General features: G+C 44.1%; 1 protein-coding gene across 1 annotated transcript; it reads left to right on the top strand.

Annotated features, from left to right (window-relative positions):
- The first annotated feature begins 8 nt into the window (after window positions 1-8).
- ptpn5 (protein tyrosine phosphatase non-receptor type 5) lies at window positions 9-17,263 on the top strand. Its single transcript, XM_053427948.1, has 16 exons — window positions 9-254; window positions 1,936-2,112; window positions 4,940-5,534; window positions 8,752-8,862; window positions 9,823-10,098; window positions 10,993-11,115; window positions 11,244-11,339; window positions 11,464-11,720; window positions 11,838-12,030; window positions 12,375-12,459; window positions 12,748-12,827; window positions 13,231-13,368; window positions 13,499-13,609; window positions 14,883-15,043; window positions 15,401-15,514; window positions 16,224-17,263. The coding sequence occupies exons 5-16, from the start codon at window positions 9,829-9,831 to the stop codon at window positions 16,315-16,317; spliced, it is 1,722 nt and encodes a 573-aa protein (XP_053283923.1). The 5' UTR covers window positions 9-254; window positions 1,936-2,112; window positions 4,940-5,534; window positions 8,752-8,862; window positions 9,823-9,828; the 3' UTR covers window positions 16,318-17,263.
- Window positions 17,264-19,090: the final 1,827 nt, after the last annotated feature.

Here is a 19,090-nt window from a genome sequence, read left to right as displayed (position 1 = left end):
CAGCCACTTATCAGATCAGGATCCTCCCTCTGTAACTCTGCTCTCATCTCTTCATCGTCGTGACTCTCATTTCGTTGTTTATTCTGGGTAAATGGCCATAATCGCCGCTGTGACCCATGAACATGTTGATACATCTTCACTGTCAGAGCTTCTTGTTTAGAGTTGGACACTGGAGTAAACAGGGATTTCTAATCTAGCATTTGAAACTGTCCAGTCCGAAGTCCCTCGCGGGGATTGTACAAGGCTGAGAAGAGGTTAGTAACAGCGCTGGCGTGGCGAGGTCGCTGTGACAGAGCCCTGCAGCGAGGGGCGGAAATGCAATGGAGAGACGTTATCTTTGCACACTCCTTCACAAACTCTTTTATAAAACATCTGATTCCCCAGAATTTTATGCCTAACAGATCAGATTGTGACAGAGTCTAAATCTGGCCCACGTAGTGTCATTGGTCTGGCCGAGCTGTCTCACACAAGCGTACATTCACTCCACAGTTTAAACAGTTTAAACCATAGTCTGAATATAAAGATTGATGCTAAGTCTCCACTTCCTCCCGCTGTGCAGAAATCGAGCCAAAAATATCCTGGATACTAATGCGGCCATCAGTAGATGGAGTCGTGGTATTGAGGTCCTGCTGATACACACTCTTGACCAATCTCTTTTTTTTTACGCATGAAGAAATAATTCAAACCAAACTTATAGAAACTTGAACAAACCTAACCCTAAATGACAGAAACCATCTATGAGAAGAATTGATTTCACATGTTTTGACCTTTTGTTTTGGCTCGTGTCCCATCCACTAGCATGGGAAGGCATGGCTTATGACCTGTACTACACGGCAGCCACCAGGGGGCAATCAAGACATTTTGGATTCACTTTAGGGGAGCTTTCATGTCATCCATCTTTCTACACAGACCTGCTAGTTAATGTCATTTAATTAAAATATGCAAAATAAAAGCAATCCACCTGCAGCATCTTCTCTTCTGTAGCTGCACACTTTCCTCTTTTCATTTGTTGCGATTTTACTTCAATGTGTGACTTTTGCTTTTACTCTGTATAGAGTTTTTTTTTTTAGAAGTACCCATAAAAGTAGGCTACACAAAAAACACTTGTGTACAGTAAAGAGAGCAGCTTTGTTTCATCCCTGAGGTCCCCACAAATCACATAATACAGCAGGTTAATAAATGACTGTTTCCCACCACAGCCACATGTCTGGTTCACATGCGACATCTAATCTGGTTTTATTGATAAGATTTTAACATCAGGGACACAGACGTCTGAGTGGCTAGAGACAGTTAATCAGAAGGTAATGAATACCCAACAAGCACCAGAGTTACTAAATAACTGAATCAATTCCTGCATACAGTCGACTTTTAGATAGTGATGAGTTTAACAGCTGATGTCTTGATAATGTACAAATGAAACTGTCACTTTAACACGGCTTATAATCAATTCATAATAATCAGGATCATATCACATATTACTTGATGTTTTCTGTCTGCTCGAGTAAAGTGGAGGTTATTATTCAACCAAACTAAACAGCAGCCACTCCTTTGAATGAGATGCATCATTAGGTATTCAAGAAGGGCTTGTCAGCTATTCATTAAGAGAAGCCTACTCCAGCAATTCAGCATATCGCCAACATGAGGTCAGAGGGGGTCACACAAGATAGATTTATACTAGACATTATGTAAATTAGTCCCTATAGCGCGGATCAATCTTTAAAAATCCAGACCTTCCCTCTGCACTCGCTCCCTGACAGAAACACACGTTAAGTTCCCTCTGTGTGTTATGTGTTAATCAGTTGTAGAGTTCCTCTTTAACTCTAATTCCTAAGTTGCTTACACATAACAGGTTACCATGGTGTCAGGGCCATGTTATCATTCTCCTTTTCATTTTGATTCCTGTCACCTGAACGCTTGTTTCATTTATCATTCCAGGAGATAGTCTCCCTCTTCAGACCTAATGCTATATAGCATCACATGGAAATCAGCTGACTGCCCCCCCCCGCCCCGGTGCTCAGCAGGATCAGCTGCCTATCTGTGTTAGACTGTGTGTCATGGATCCTGATAGCCGGGCATGGAACGAAGCTGCCGCCGGCATCTGGATGTGACGAGGTGAGTCACAGTCAAATCTGAGATCGGCATCGGACAGGAAGGCTTCGCGTTAGAGGTCACTGCTCTAAATATCACTTCACGGGTGTGCATCCATAAGTGTGCATCAATGAGACAGACTCAATCGTGAGATAATCATTCATAATGTTGACCCGCAGTGAGCTACCAGTACCACTAGAGGCCTCCATTTGTTACCAGAGGAATGTTGGTTCTGTTGGAAAAGAAAAGAACTTGCTATTACACTTCTATTAATTTTACAGGCCCATACTTAATGAACATTCAAATTCCAATATCACATCAGAGCGAAATGTTTTGGGGAAAATTGGGCTGTGAGTGAGTCTCGCAGAGTATGAGGAAGTGATGTAACAGTCGGTTCCCAGTGTAGCTGTCAGAGAAACAGACAGCTCAAGGCCACTGGCTTGTATCATTAATTTGGTTACATGATGCTTTCACTCTCACCGTTTATACTGAGTGACAATGACCTTGTGTGTGTGAGTGTGTGTGTGTGTGCGCGCACAGAGGTGAGATCATTTTTAAAAGGGACGAGGAGGAGAAGATAAGGAAGTACAGGGGAGTTCATTTAGTTGATTGGAGTGCGGTGGGGAAGGCGAGGATGTGTGGGAGAGATAAATAAGCAGAGAGGATCGGACTCTGAAGTGGGTCGTAAATAGTGAAGAAAGATGGGAGAGAGAGGGAGAGAGAAAACGAGTGAACAGTTAGACAAGGCGTAGTTTGTCCATTTTCTTTTATGGAAATGTACTAAACCCAGCGACGTGCTCAGCGAGTATTTTTTTTCCAGTTATATTCAGATAGGTGTGGGCATGTACAGTTTTACATGTAGGTTTACCGGAGCTTATGTTTCTGTGTCTGGACAAACTTTATCACCATGATGGCTTAAAATGTGCAGGATGAAGTCAAAACATGTCACAGATGTAGCGGAGATTAAAAGATGGATGTGTAAACCGATAACGACAAAGTGGTATTTTAATAAAGTAGTAATAACTACTGAGTACTCATGTAATAATGTAGGAATGACTACAGAGTAATCATGTAATAATGACTATTGAGAGCTAATAATATAGTAATGACTAGTGAGTACTCATGAATGTGAGCATCAACACGTGGTATCGACTGGTGTGATCTCTTGAAAATTGGTGTTAAATAGGAAGCTAGCACAGACTCAAGCACAACTGAGCACAAAGACTGGATGATAGAAACATCTTGCTTCTTGGACCTCTAACGTTCAGCTGCTGAGTCTGATATTTCCATCAGCTGTTGGTGGGGCCAAACCCAGAGGTAAAAGGAGGCAGAATATGTGGCTGACTCTCTTCAGGTGGACACAAAAATATTCCTCCGATGATTGATTAGTTTGCTTTGTGTCTGCAGGAGGTGTAAATAAGTAAATTGTGGCTAAACAACCAGGCAGTTTAACATAAAAAGTCATGACGTGTGTTTGTGGTGTTTGCGGGTTGTTTCTGCTGCCCCCAAGTGGCTAACAACGGGTTTTGTGTAGTACTGTGCATTCCATTCATTTCCCCCTTTTTTTTACCATCAGAACTATTATAGTGAAGCTCCATTATGAAGCTTGCGCAATCTGCTTCAGCAATGCTGCATTACCATGAAAATATGAATTTGACATTCCCAACACCCGCCTCCCAGTATTTGTGTTGATCAGATTGGGCTGTGTTCTGCTGGTCAGTTCAGAGAGCTGACAGGGAAAGGCTACCATATGGCAAGACAGGAAGGAGGGAGAGAGAGAGAGAGCGGGACACACTAAAGGGGAGAGAGACAAGAAATGAGGGGGTGGTTGTAAGAGAGAGAGAGAGAGAGAGAGAGAGAGAGAGAGAGAGAGAGAGTGGGAGGTAAGAGAACGTAGACGTGAGAGGGAGAAACGCGTGAGAATAATCTGGACCAGTGAGAACATGGGGATGACAAAAACAATCCAGAACGGAAACAGGAGTGTAGACCTGGGGGATGATGAGTTACGAGGGCGGTCGAGGGGGGGGGGGGGGGGGGGGGGGGGGGGCGATTGAGAATGAGGGCTGAGAGGCAGAGGAGGTGACTGCTCAGTGATGTGTTATGATCCGAACTCCACAAACACACACACACACACACACACACACACACACACACATATTTGTGTCACTTAGGAGGACACTGCTTTGACTCGTATTTCTTACTTGGAGACTCACAAAGTTGGAAATGTTCTATTCTGTATTTTTTCATAATACATCCGTACTTTTCGATATCTCTACCGAGACCTTGGGCCAACACACATTGGTTTATGGTGCACAAATCAATCTTTTAAAAACAGTGTTTTGATTTTGAAAAAACACCTTCAAGCAAATGTGTCACACACAGGAGTAAATTGTGTAGTTGTATGTTTGGATGAATACACAGTGATGAGTGTTCATGGCTGCAGGACAGGAGCCTATCTGAGGGATTGACTGAAAACAAAGTGCCTGTTTTGACTGTGATAAGGAATTCAATGTGATTCATTGGTGTTTTTATTAGCTTTTGGGCACATCTTTGAATTTGCTATATTAACCTATTGGCGGCACAGTAATTGTTCAGTGATACATTTGTTGCTGTTTTTTCGCATTTTAGTTTCTTGTCAATTATTACAAAATAGAATATCACCATCTTTAGCCTTAAATCCTTAAAACATAATGTTTTACATTGTGAAAAGCATCTTTTGGAGCTGAGTCTCCACAATGTGATTAATACACACGCAGATTCTCTCTCTCTCTCTCTCTCTCTCTCTCTCTCTCTCTCTCTCTCTCTCTCTCTCTCTCTCGCTCTCTCTCTCTCTCCCTCTCTCTCTCTCCAGGTCCCTTGCTCGCTCTCCCTCATCCTGGCTCTGTTGCCAAGGCTACCGCACAGCCTCTTGCTGCATATATAGACGAAGCTGCCGCCTGTGGATCTCGCTCTCTCTCTCCTCCAGGATACTAACAAAAGAAAAAAAAACATCAGACTTGTATGCCTTTACCTCTCTTCCAAACACACACACATTTTAAAACACACACACACACATTTGTAGATCCTGCCTTTCCAAACCTCGCACCATCCTTTTGCTCGTCGTTGTCCCTCACTGTCAGTCTGCCTCGTTCGCCCATGCACACACGCTCCCAGACACCGGAGCAGTAAAGGGATTGGCGTGGTGCTTGGCTCTTGGCTCCTGGGTTTTTGGCTCCGAGGGTGCAGAGCGGCAGATGGCGGCGTGAAGACGGGCTCAGCCAGGTAAGAGGACTTATCCTAACCAGACTTAAGGCTCATGGGCGAGTGACTGTTCCAGCCTCCCTCTCCTCCCTCATGTCTCTCCCTCGTCTCTCCCCTCCTCGGCTGTGCGACATGAGGTGAATACCAATTCCTCAGCAAAGCACCCACGGTTCATATGGCTGCTGCGCTTCTCTGGCTGTAAAAAGGTAGGGATGTGTGATGTAGGCTCTGTATGTGTGTATATGTGTATATGTGTGTATGTGTGTGTGTTCGGTTTTTCCCTCAGAATATGAAAACAGATCATTTTCCAACAGGTTGGTTCTTTGATGCTGGTAATAACACTTTCATCTATTATTATTCCAAGCCTGATTTCCTCAGCGTTGTAATCATGCCTGTGTGACAGTGTGGGAGTCACCAGAGAGAGATGCAACAGTCCACCTCCCCGGGTGATTCATTACTAATCCATCCAGCTCTGCGCTGTGTGGTCCCTCTAGCTCACCGTAGCCATGTACGTGATATGAATGGTGTTTTGTCTTATAGCATGAATGACTGCCAGAGAGTGCCATTCCTGCACTGGTGTTTTTGATGCAGTGCAATCGTGTAACACAAGCCTTTGTCACGGGGAATCCAGATTTATCTCCAGCAGCCTGTAAATCAATTCGCTCTGCAGCATATCTCAATTATTTACACAGCACAACTTAGGCTGAATTGTAGGTTTATACGTGTGTTAATGAGATTTTCTCTCTGAAATGGCCCTGGAGCTGCTGCTAGAGATTGTAGGAGTGTATGTAAACAATGGAGCTGATTGATTATCCGTCTGTGTGATATACTGGAGGAAGCTGCAGGCTCGCTGGGTGTTTGATTTTAAGGTCATTTTGAGTCTGTGTGTGTATTAATGTCAAGGTTTTATCTCATCTGTGTGTGTGTGTTGGAGAGGAAGGGCTGATGAGGCAGGTCCCGGCCCCCGTGACTTTATCTCACGTTACCGTCCCATCATCACTTTCAGTAAGAGCTTCCTCTTTCCTCGTCTCCCTGCCACATGAGCCCTTGCAGTGGCAGCACGCTCGATACCTCACTCCTCGTGCACTTCTGTCCACCTGGAAACAGGAAATGCAAAAGCAAATGCCGAGAATGTAGAGTCCGAGTATGGAAAAGCAGATTTGGACACATTATCTCTCCAGACTGGATAGTGGAGACATTAGGAATATCCATTAACTCGTGAGCCAGCTGGTCCAAAAAAGAACTAAACACGTTAATTCGCCCTAGTCCCTATAACTGAGAGCTTTTCCACAACTATCAGTGATAACAGCTGCTCCTGGTCCTGGGACGGAGGCCACAGGTTTGTCGGCTGTTTGAACTCAGCTGGACGTCGGATGCTTTGAATGGACGCAGATCAATGTAAACGATACACACGTACTCCATTTGAAGACTGAGGGGGCGGTGCTGTATAGGACCAAAGACAGTACAATAGACCTTCAGTGTGGAATCTGGCTGAATCAGCTGTCAGGTTGGACTGATTCACCATCAGACCTGCTTCTGAAAACACCGTGTTCAAATCAGAACCGCTATTGATCATTGATTTTCTTACGTTCTTGTCAATCATTCTAATTGTGCATTGTGTATGGGCAGCTTTTCACCACTTCCTATGTATTCCATCATTCCAACCATTAGCATTCAGCTTTCATACAAATGTTATGGGAGATTTTTTATAATAATGCGCTAAACAGACAAAGATATTTAATTAAATGGAACTGCATGTCCACGAAAAGGAAAGTGGTGGTTTAATTTTTGACAACGTTAACATCATAAAGCTTTAATGAGGAGCTCAGACTGAATAAATATGAATCTGTAACACAGTGAAGGGGTTACATAATAAAATGTTAACAATCTCAGTCATCAAAGGGGAAAACTGCCGTCACAACTAAGGACACCAAGGTCATGTCCTCAATATTTTTCTGCCCATTTTGGATGTCAATGGGTATGTTGTATTTTATATTCTGATTTAAGTGTTATCTTTTATCCCTTATTTATAACCTGTGCGACCTTTAGGCCTGACAAATATTATTAATAAATCTAAAATTATTTAGCATATTCCCCCACTAGAATTTGTGGGAGTTCGACTGAAAACTGAAGGATTTACAGTTGGAAAAATCTGTATTTCTTGTGTATGGTCAGTATTTCCTGAATCTGTCAGGACACATGACCTTAATATTTTTTTTAACCTGAGCTTTAGCCCTGGGTAAATGTGACAGAGTTTCCCAACAAGCACTAAGCTGCAGAGGGAAGCGACTCACAAACAAACTTATTTGCTTCAAAGAATAAAAGCAAAGAGGGGCAGATTTTTTTTAGACAAAGGTGAATATTGTCACTGCTCTCCCAGTGCAGATGTATATTTGTGTTTTTCCTTTTGCCTGCTGTTTGTGTGTGTGTGTGTGTGTATGTGTTTGTGTGTCTGCGCACACTACAGTATGTCGTTGCCACAGTAACCAAAACGCCGACCTTACTGCGTCATTGCTTCAGACCTTCACATAAAAAATAGTTGCTTTTCCTCCCATTCATCCCTCCATCCACTCCTCTACCTGCATGTCCATCCAACACTGAAAAAGAGGAAGTACGTTGAACTTTCTCTGTTTTGTCTTATACAACAGTGTGTGTGTGTGTGTGTGTGTGTGTGTGTGTGTGTGTGTGTGTGTGTGTGTGTGTGTCTATGTGTGTGTACATTGTATGTATGCACGTTGCCATGGCTATGGGCCAGGCTAACTGGCGTCATCACTTCAAAACCACCTTCGCAGCGAGCAAAGACAGATAGAAAAGGAGTCAAAGCAGCTCCCCTCTGTTCGACACCTGCACTCACACACACACACACACACACACACACACACACACACACACACACACACACACACACACACACACACACAAACACACACACACAGGCTACTGGTGTGGTCTCATATTCCTCAGAGCTCAGCCCACTCGTTCAACAGGGTCCACTGGAAGAGGAGGAGAGGAGACGAGAGGAGACGCGAGGGAGAAGAGAGCAGCTAACGCTTGACTTCATGCATACTGATTCGACTGAGGCAATCTGAATGTATTTCTGAGGGTGTCTGCTTAGTCTGGCTCGAATCATCCTCTGCCTCCGAGGGACGGAGAGAGAGGGGGGAGAAAATATTGACAGTTTACTATTTCACCTCAAATCACCATCCTCCTCTCATGTGAGCACAGCTGGGAGCTGACTAGGGTGCTACTCTGATCCATCATTAGATGACGCTGGTTTACTAACGTTGTCTAGCGTGACCAGTTGAATTTTGGTCACAAGGTGTCACTGATGGAGCATTTGGGGACCGACTTGGTGTTTGAATTACCTGCAGCTCCTGGTTTTACTCCTGAACAAACAAGATGTGTTTGTTTCTTGTCCTTCAGATTCGAACTCTGCGGCACAATGGCTGAAAACGGCTGGTTGCCACACGATGTAGGATTTAACTTGATCATGTGATCTGACTGTGTCCCACAGCTCCCTGCCATCTATCATAGGTGAGTCATGTGATCCGATGTATGGTCCTTTTTGACATACCAGTAAGCCAACTGGGAAATCACTCCCTTGTGCCGTATTGGTTGGAAGTCATTGAGGAAAACTCAAGCCAAAGTCACCTGCCACAATTTTTGCAATCGTCAAAACACATTCAGACAAAACGAGATATGTGCACAAACAGCACAGCACCACACACATAAGACCCCCGCATTCACACATCCGCACAAACCATGTGGCCCTAATCAGCCAATGTACAAAACACCTTTATTAATGGTTGAAGGACAAAAGAGCGGGGAGGAAAAGGGCTTTGAATACACTGCTGACTGATACAGAGAGGGTGTGCGTGTGTGAGTGTGTGTGTGTGTGTGTGTGTGTGTGTTGTTAGATGATAATGCTCAGGACGGATGAGAGGGATGAGAGCCACTCTGTTGCCAAGGCGACGGACAGGGCTGTAAACAAGCTACCCCTGACTCATCTCCTCACAATAGAGCCTCTCTGTCTCTCTCTCTCTCTCTCTCTCTCTCTCTCTCTCTCTCTCTCTTGCACTCTTTCAAACACACACACACACGCATGCATTCACACAACAGACTCCAATCTGAGTATCCGGAGATGAGGGCCACTTCAAGCCGCTCAGCTATACATCTGAACAGACCTTCAGGAATAAACATAACCCTCTGTCAAACACAACTAGCACATCATGAACTGTCGATCAATATGGTCGTGAGGGCGGCTGTGGCTCAGAAGACCGAGCGGTTTGTCCCCTAGCCCAGAAGGTTGCTGGTTCTATCCCGGCTCCTCCATTCCACACGGTAAAGTGTCCTTGAGCAAGACCACCTCAAACTATCCCTAATGGCAAATGTACAATTATGTCAAAGCAGGATCAGAAATAGCTGTGAAAACCTTGTGATGACAAAGAGACGACATGTGAATTACCTTTGTTAAAAAGGAGTCTTGTTTAACAGGGGATCATGACCCGCCGGCTGAGCAGCTCCACCCGTTCCCACACCGAGGACTCCATCTTCCTGAGGCCCGACGAGGACCCGGTATGGCTGGATGAGCCCACCAAGACTGAGAAAATAGGCGACCGCGCTCCAAAAAGAGACAGACTCCCAGGGCGCAGGGATGGACCTGCGGGGGGCCAAAGCCCACAGGGACAGGAGGTGTTCATGCACAAGGTGTACGCACTCTTGATCGAGATCCACTGCTGGGCTGCACTGTTTGCGGTCTCCCAAGTCACGGTATGTGAATGGACGTAAACTAAAGTGTGAAGTGAAAACTCTTATCTCATTTGTGGAAATTTGCTTTAAAGGTTCAGTGTATTAGATTTTGGTGAAAGGGGATCTGTTTTCATTTGTGTGTTTAATTTAAATTGTACGAACAGTTGTTTTCTCTACCCTAGAATGAGCCCTTAATATTTAACTACTTAATATTTACATATGGAACCAGTCCTCTATACGGAGGCCACCTTGTTTTTTTTACAGTAGCCCAAACTGGACAAACTAAACACCTTTTGAGTTTTTATGACAACTGAGGGTACCACAGGTTCTCTTTCATGTTTGGAAGGGGAGGGTGAGGTGAGGGGTGTTCAGCTGCAATGTGCAACTTCACCACTAGAAGTCCTTGAATTCTTCACACTGAACCTTTAAATGAGACTATGTTTGTTTTTTTTGTTTTTTTTGCCTTGCACCTGCTTTGTCTCAGCATGATGACTATAACAAAAAATACACAGTGCAACATTAGCCATTCAAAAGACAGTTTTAGATTTTTAGGCCACCATCTCCATTATTCTTACATAGCTAATCTTTTTTAATGTGCACATCATTAGAATTCAGAAGCTCTTTTCTTCGCAGTCTCTGTTGACTACATGTATGATTCATTCTAGAGAAAAGGAACAGGTGCAGTATTACCATATGTAAAAGATAATACAGCGCCGTAAATGCAGCCATGATTATGACAACAGACTGCGTTTGGCCAATTTACATATCTTTCTATGCGAGCGCAGTAGGCCATCTTTTTCTTTCTTCGTCTCCTGTTTGCTTTTCACCTGAGAGCAGCCGCAGCGCCGCCTGATTACCATTGCAGAAATGACCGGTTGACCGTCTGTGACAATCTGCCTTCCTCTCTCCTCCCAGGGGTACTTGGTGTTTTTTGTGCTTGAGGGAAACGGGCCGTTCTCCTCCATCTTCAAAGCCCTGCAGGTCATTGACTTCTACCTTGGCTTCATCTTGCCCTTTCACCCGATCTTTGGGATGGATGTAAGTGTCACTACTGGAGACGTTTAAGTTAGTTTTCAAAGGATGACCCCAAAGAAAAGAACACTGAAGATGTAATGCATCTGGTGTTGTCTCCGTCTATTTACCTTTTCCTCTCTCCCTGTGGCCAGTCCATGGTGCTGGTGAGTGAGGTGGTGAACACCCAACAGAACAACTGGATCATCCAGGGCACTAGCGCCGTCGGTGTGGCCATCTGTGTTATCATGGTAAACCTCTTTCTTATGTTAAAGTCGGATTGAAGTCTCTCAGTCTGGATCATTCAAATCTTAACTTGCAGATTGGCTACTTGCTTGTTTATTTACTTGATTTGATGTCTGCTCATCTCCTCAGGTCATCCACATGGTGTGTAAGTGGCGTTATGGCACCGGCTTGTGGTCATCGAGTACGGTATCGAGGGACATTGGTGATCGACGCCAGTCGGTGAGCCGCCAGCCCTCCTTCACCCTTTCTGAGTGGACGGACGCTCAGGAGGATCTGCTGGACCTCGACCTTAGCCCCCAGACGCCGGTCTTTGAATTCGGCACTGACACCAGGATGGAGGGGGATGCCGCTACCCTCACTGTCACACCTGTCGGGCTTCAAGAGAGGTAAGAAAAGAGAACATCTTAACATTCACATTTTACTTCCGTATCTCCAGGTTTTTCCATATTCATCCATTTTAAATCCATATTTCCATCTTGTCTGATTCTGCATGTATCACACAGGAGGGGCTCCAACGTCTCCCTGACCTTGGACATGTGTACGCCGGGCTGCACCGAGCCCTACGGCTACGGAGCCCAGCTGTCCCCGAGAGACCAAACGGCCAAGGAGTATCTGCGACAGGGAACGCACAGCCTGACCCCCGCCATGCTACACACACGGGCCATGGATGACGAGAACCTGCAGGCGGAGTTTTATGTGAGCGCAGCAACAAACGTTACTTCACGCCCACTCACCAGAGAAGATAAACTCTGACACACATAGACACGGCCACAACTGCACAGGCACACAAAACACCCAGTAGAACTCTGCACAATCCTTTAAGCCTGCATGTCAGTGGGCGAAGGAAGGAAAGGTGCAGGCGTATATGCATACATAAACCTACAGAGAATACCACTGTCTGCTGTTTAGAGTGAAGGGCAGCAGTGACTTCATGTCTTTGGATATAATTTCATAATGTCCCCTTGCCTTGGCGAGGAGTTCCCCTCCATTTCTGCAAGGACTTATTGTTGTTGCACCCATTGTTCTGTGTCCATCGGCAGGAAACTCCCATGAACTTTGTGGACCCAAAGGAGTACAACTACCCAGGGCTGGTGAGAAAGAATCGCTACAAAACCATCTTACCCAGTGAGTAAAGCTGCAGCACCGCCACCACCAACCACTAAAAAGAGATCACGATGATGATTGTTAAGGCTGCTACTATTTAATAATTTCACACACTCATCTTCTATTTATCCCAGATGTGTTTGGGAATGGTCGGTGTGTGTACACCAGATTATTGACATTCACGCAAAAGTACACAAATCAACTTTGTTATAAAACGAAGCTGTGATACAATAATAATTATTCCATTATCCTTATAAAATTACAATCCATCTCCATTTCTCATGGTAATCTCGTACTCTCCATCTGCAGATACACACAGCAGAGTGAAACTGAATTCACTGGATGAAGAGGATTTCCTCACAACCTACATAAATGCTAATTATCTCAACGTAAGTGAAACCATGTGTATCTTGCCCCAGCTCTGCAGCTGCTATCACTCTCTTTGTTCTCAATGGCTCTGACCTCTCACACATAATTTATAACTATATATTATTGGCACTATCACCAATCTCTGCACCTTAGAACCGCACGTGCCAATAACACTCTTACTGTATATATTGTTGTTCTATATTGTTGTTTTTATATTGTTGTTTTATGTACAGTGCACCAACCACACCAAGGCAATTTCCTGTATGTGCAAATATACATGGCAAATAAAAGAATTCTGATTCTGATTCTCATGTTCGCAGTTTCTCCTGCATAACTGTATATCATAAGCTCATGGGTGGTTGTGTGTGTGTGTGTGTGTGTGTGTGTGTGTGTGTGTGTGTGTGTGTGTGTGTGTGTGTGCAGGGATATGGGGGTGAGGAGCGTGCATACATCGCCACCCAGGGTCCCACCGTGAACACAGTTGGGGATTTCTGGCGGATGGTGTGGCAAGAGAGAACCCCGATCATTGTGATGATCACCAACCTGGAGGAGAAGAATGAGGTCAGTGTGTTGAAAATCAGTTAAGATGAGATGATGATGATGATGATGATGCATTATTGAATAAATGTACATATTAATAAAGATAATGGTTTGAGTATAAACATCGACTTGTGTGTCCATTGTCTTGCAGAAATGTGCTGAGTACTGGCCCGAGGACACCGTGAGCCATGAGGGCATCGAGATCACTGTCCTCACGGTTACCCAGGAGGATGACTACAGTCTGAGGGTGTTCACGCTGAAGGTAAAACATGAAATCAGTTAGTGTGTCACACAATGATTGTTTATTTATTGCTCAAATCAATAAGTTAAAGACAAAATCAACATTTGGCAATATTTTGATATCTAGCAGGTTTAATATTTATCTTGTTGAGATTTACAGGTGTATTTTATCATACTGCCCTAAACAGAAAGGACATTTGTTCAAAGAACTGTCAGTTGTTTTGGTCATAAGTCAAAGCACTGCACAAATAAATATATAAATGTGACCTGGTGATGGCGCTCGATGAAAAGTTCTGACAGGAAGTGGCATGTGTCACCAAAGTTCATGTGAATCCACTCAATAAGTGTTCAGACATTTTTCTCAAAACCACAAACATGAACCTACAGTTGGTGATGGAGAGAAAGACATGAGATAAACAGTCATTTTATATATAAATATAGTTTATGCAATAGTCCTATCTAAATATTTCTTCAATTTTTAATGCTGGAGGCCAGGGAAATTAAAGTCAATCAACTTCCATTGTATTTGGTTGAAAGTGTCGATCAAAGGAACCAGATATCTCAAAACTTTGACAATGAAATATGTGAAAACCCTTCACACCTCTCCAGAACGTGTGTGAACCAAACCTTTAACACACATTGGATCAGATGCTGTCATCTGCAGTCTATCTGTTCACAACATCGTCCACACAACTGAGCTCCACACAAATATGAAACCAAATAAAGAAAACATGACGGGAAGATTTGTCTGCCATCACACAAGATTGTGATCTTAGGTTCTCAAGATACAAAGTAAACACAACTGGGTTTTTATCGCCAAAGTAAATGTTTTTTACGAGACTTTTTCATCAGGCTGTCGAGGCGCATTGACAGACTCACCGTGATGTTGACTCAATGTTCTTATCCGGCTCCACTTTCCAGTTCCATTCATGTGTTCATGATGGCTGCTTCATATTTAATTCGGGGTCATGGAGACATTGGCACTCAGCGAGCCAAACATGATAATTCAGTAAATGCAGCCTGCGACTGATTACTAAGCACCAGGGGATCATTACATTACTGTGAGTTAAAAGCTTGTTGTTTATTCAACTCCACTGGTTTATGTTGTTTATCGGTGGCATTAATGATTATTGTCAGAGGGACTCTCGGGGAACGGAGGCAGATGATGGATTTAGATTTAGATGTAAACGCAGAGCAACGGGCTGATGATCAAAACGCACCCTCTGTCTGTTTGTGTCATGTGTGCACAACATGATGTCGTCTGTGTCTCACGCCTGCCTGTGTGTTTGCACCAGTGTGACGGGGAGGAGCGCAGCCTGCAGCAGTACTGGTACACGTCGTGGCCTGATCAGAAGACCCCGGACAAGGCTCCACCGCTGCTGGAGCTGGTACAAGAGGTGGAAAGGGCCAGAGAGGAAGCCCCGCCCTCCAGCGGCCCTATAATTGTCCACTGCAGGTATGAAAATGGCTCATAATGTGATATAAGGTGCAATAGTTCTTGTTAAATACATTTAATATGTGGCTTGAGTCAAAAGGACTCTAATAAACCTTTGTTGATAATCTGAGTGCATAAGGGGAAATTGCTGCTTTTTTCACGAGAGAAATTCACTTGGCATTCTTTCTGCAAGCAAAGCATTTGCTCACTTCCAATCCTCCGCTGTCTGATTTCCCCAGGGAGGATTTGGCACCAATCTGATTGGTGCTATTGGTGCTAATCAATACACTGATCCATCCATTTTCTTCTTCTTTACTCCGCCCTCCTCCATCCCGTCACCCCTCCACACACCCCCCCCCCCCCCTCCCCCCACAACAGTGCTGGAATTGGTCGAACTGGCTGCTTCATCGCCACCTCCATCCTGTGCAAGCAGCTGAGGACCGAGGGTGTGGTCGACATCCTGAGAACCACCTGCCAGCTCCGTCTGGACAGGTGAGATATTGACAGCCCGTTTCCATTCTGACGTCTACAGCCCAAGTGACGATATTTGAGATTATTTTCTTCCAAATTAAAAAAGGCAGAGGTTCACCTCAATAGCATAATGTCAGGATGTTACTCCACTGGGTCATCATGCACAGTAACTTTCCCCTGACATGTGCACTTCTGCGTGGAGAGCGGCCATTACCAATGTTCGTAACGCGCGTGTTTGCTGAGTCACAACATCTATTGTGTTGCATGACCTGTTTGAGAACATGTGATAAACATTTTATTCTTCTCTGCAGCTGGTGACCCCGTTTTATTTCTATGTAGGTACAAAATATTTTTAGAGCACATTCAGTGCATGATGCATTAGTGCAGTTTAAACTCAAATTGTATAGGCAGCTTGTTACAAAGACAATGGCTCAGTACCTTCCTTAAAGATGCACCAAATTGCACAAAAAGAAATGCGGATTGTGAAGGTTAAAATAATGATAAATAAATCCAGGATCTGCGACCTTAATTGACCTTTAATTTGAAATCCATCCAAATGTTTCCACATCAGCCCCAGGATCACTTTAAAGGAAAAGTCAGAGGATCATAAAGGTTAATTCTTTCTTGGGGGGGGGACATGAATGTCTTTGCAAAATGTATTGGTACAGCCTGGACTAAATTGGTGGACTCTCTTTCTATCTCAATGATTGAATTTGTCTTTCTGTCACAGGGGCGGGATGATCCAGACGTGTGAGCAGTACCAGTTTGTGCATCATGTCCTCAGCCTGTACGAGAAGCAGCTGCCTCACACTGCTGAGGAGTAGAGGAGTGAGCGCTACAGCCAGACCGAGACACACCACTGTACACTGTACCGCCTCTGGTGGTATGCACCACTGTACCTATAGCGTCATCTCAATCTCACCCTTTAACAGGTCCAAACCATGGTAATCTCTTCACCCCCACGCAGGACTGAAAGGCTGACAGGAAATCTTGTTGTGTTTCTTTGATCAGGACGGACATTAGGAAGGTGGGATTTCAGACGGCCCTCCAAACATTTCTAATCACACACTTCAGTGTTATTGATCCACGCAGTCCTGGAGAGTCACAGCAGTCAGGCCCATAATCCAAGCCTGCGCTCATGACATCATTTCATCTGTACTGCTGAGTTTTTTTTTATCATATCACTGTACATGAGTCTCAGACATCAAGGCCTTGTTTAGTACTTTGTGTGATTTAGCCCCTCACACACTGTGTGTACAGACATCAACTGGTTCAACTGGAGCTGAAGATCACCTGCAGCGGCGTAAAATCAAGTTTCAGTCACCCGAAGTTATGTCGGTGAAAAGGGCCCTTCACTGTACGAGTGCCAGCATAAACTAAATATAGGGAAATTATCAAATGCCAGCCCTATATTTATCTCTATATAGATTCAAAAGTTAATTTTAGATAGGTTATGTGACATCCGGCTTTCTCTTCACAACTCATTGAATTTTAATGTAAAAAAATCATTACACAAGGCCCGTTTGAACTTTTGATGCATTCAGGAGCCGCCTCATCTTAAGGTTGCATGGTGCTAAGTGTTCATTAAAGGCATGTGCAATGTAATGGAACATAGGAATGTATAACAATTAGGTTATTGATTAACTCATCAGGATATCTGTGCAATCTAAGATATTACAGTTTTTTTCCCATTCTGCCTGTGCAGTCCTCACGGCCCATGATGTTTACAGTCGTCAACTCCTGCATTACGGCCACATAGATGTACATCCAGAGGCGTCACAGAGCCGGCGACATCGAGGGGGGGGGGGGGGGGCAGAGGCCAGGAATAGAATCAGGCCATCAGAAAAATCAATGCCGACCTCTGGAGACTCTCACACATGCACACACCCACACAAACAGCGAAACGGTGCATTAGAAATAGGCACAACAAATGGATTTTCCTGTACAATTTAACTTTCTTGTAGATTTTCCATGACTATCAAGACGCTTCCCATCCTCTAAGTAACCACGCTCTGTGACCCCTCTGCTTCCAACAGTAGCTTGAACCCATCCGTGACGTACGAAGCCCATGATTGTTGTATAGACGGGCCAGGCCTCCTCTGGATGAAGCACAATAGACCAACTAAGGTTGTCTCTCTGATGTTCAGCTGTAAAAGTTATTTTTACCTGTGTCGTGTTTTCGGTTGTGTTGAGTTTTAATGGAAATGCATGTGCTGTATGGGACTCCATAGATCCACAATCAAAGCGACGTGATTGGTTGTCCTGCTTTTCGTCGTGTAAAAGGGTTTAATTGCCTAATATTATTATTATTGCTTGCTCTCGGCCAATGCTTTTGATACAGTTTGCTTTTGTGAAACCAACCAGAGATATTTTTAGAACATTTTGATACAATCCTTTCGAGTAGATGCCTTGTGTATATTTCCGTTTACACCATGATGGAATGTAGCTCATACTGTGGATCAAACCATTGGTTTCTATTGCAACATTTGACAGAACAAAATGTGACGACTACCTAAGTTACCTTACAGTACGGAGAATAAGTAGGTTACGTTCAGTCCTCAGTATTATTTATTTTTCGCCGTCAGGCTTTGCTTTAATATGCTTTGCTTTCTGTGTATGTTTTTATCGTTTTTCTTGGAGAATTTTACCTCAGACTGAGTTCCTACGCGGTCCCAACTCGAGTCCACCTGTGACTGTAGGCCACTCTCAGTTGACGACACAAGAAATAATTGCTATGTGTAAGGCAGCTAAAACAGTGAAAACGGTTTTCTATGTAACACAAATCGAACAACTTCTATCTTGGACTTTAAAATGCATCAGATACAACAGTTGTGGACATTATCAGAGGATGGAATTGACTGTGTTGGCTCGGACCAATTTACAAACATCAAATCCACAAGCAAATTAAACTGCCAAAATGACCTTCTCCAGGACTGAGATCAAGACGAAAAGCTGAAAACTATTGTCAGATATTTGACGCAATCCTCTGATAATGTCCAGTGTACTTTGACTGTGAAGCTTTTACTTTGAGTGCTTGTTCTCAGTGCTTACCTGGTCCATCTCGCACACTCGAACTAGGGGCGACGACACACGACAAACAGGCAGACATACAACCAACCAGCAATCAGTATTCCTCTCCTCTGCTACAGTATTGCTTTACGTTGTGAGTTTTTGCATCCAAATAAAGGTAGATTTTCATGAAATCTGTGTTGTTGTCTCAACTTACTCTGAGGAGGCTGTTCACCCATTATCCTGTGGGTCAGTGGTTCGATTCCCTGCCTTCTGGCAAGATACTGAACCCCAAATTGCCAGCAGAGTGAATGGTGTGGAGTAGCACCAATGGGAGTGTGAATGGGTGAATATGACTCGTACAATAAAGCACTTAGAGTGGTGAATAATACGGTTAAAGTGTCCAAATACAGCCATTAGCCATCTATGAACACCCACACATGATTAGTATGAATGACATCTACCCCACAGTCACTCTGCTCTAAAAACAAATCCCAATTGCAGAACAGAGTGCAGTTCAACACCTGTCCCACTAGATGTCAGTATATACGACCTTATCACACACAGCTCCATCACCCTGCATTCATC

The sequence above is a fragment of the Pleuronectes platessa genome, chromosome 7 (assembly GCF_947347685.1).
Source record: "Pleuronectes platessa chromosome 7, fPlePla1.1, whole genome shotgun sequence".
Lineage (NCBI taxonomy): Eukaryota > Metazoa > Chordata > Actinopteri > Pleuronectiformes > Pleuronectidae > Pleuronectes > Pleuronectes platessa.
The sequence above is the reverse complement of the archived record's forward strand: the minus strand, read 5'-3'. Positions and strand labels throughout refer to the sequence as shown.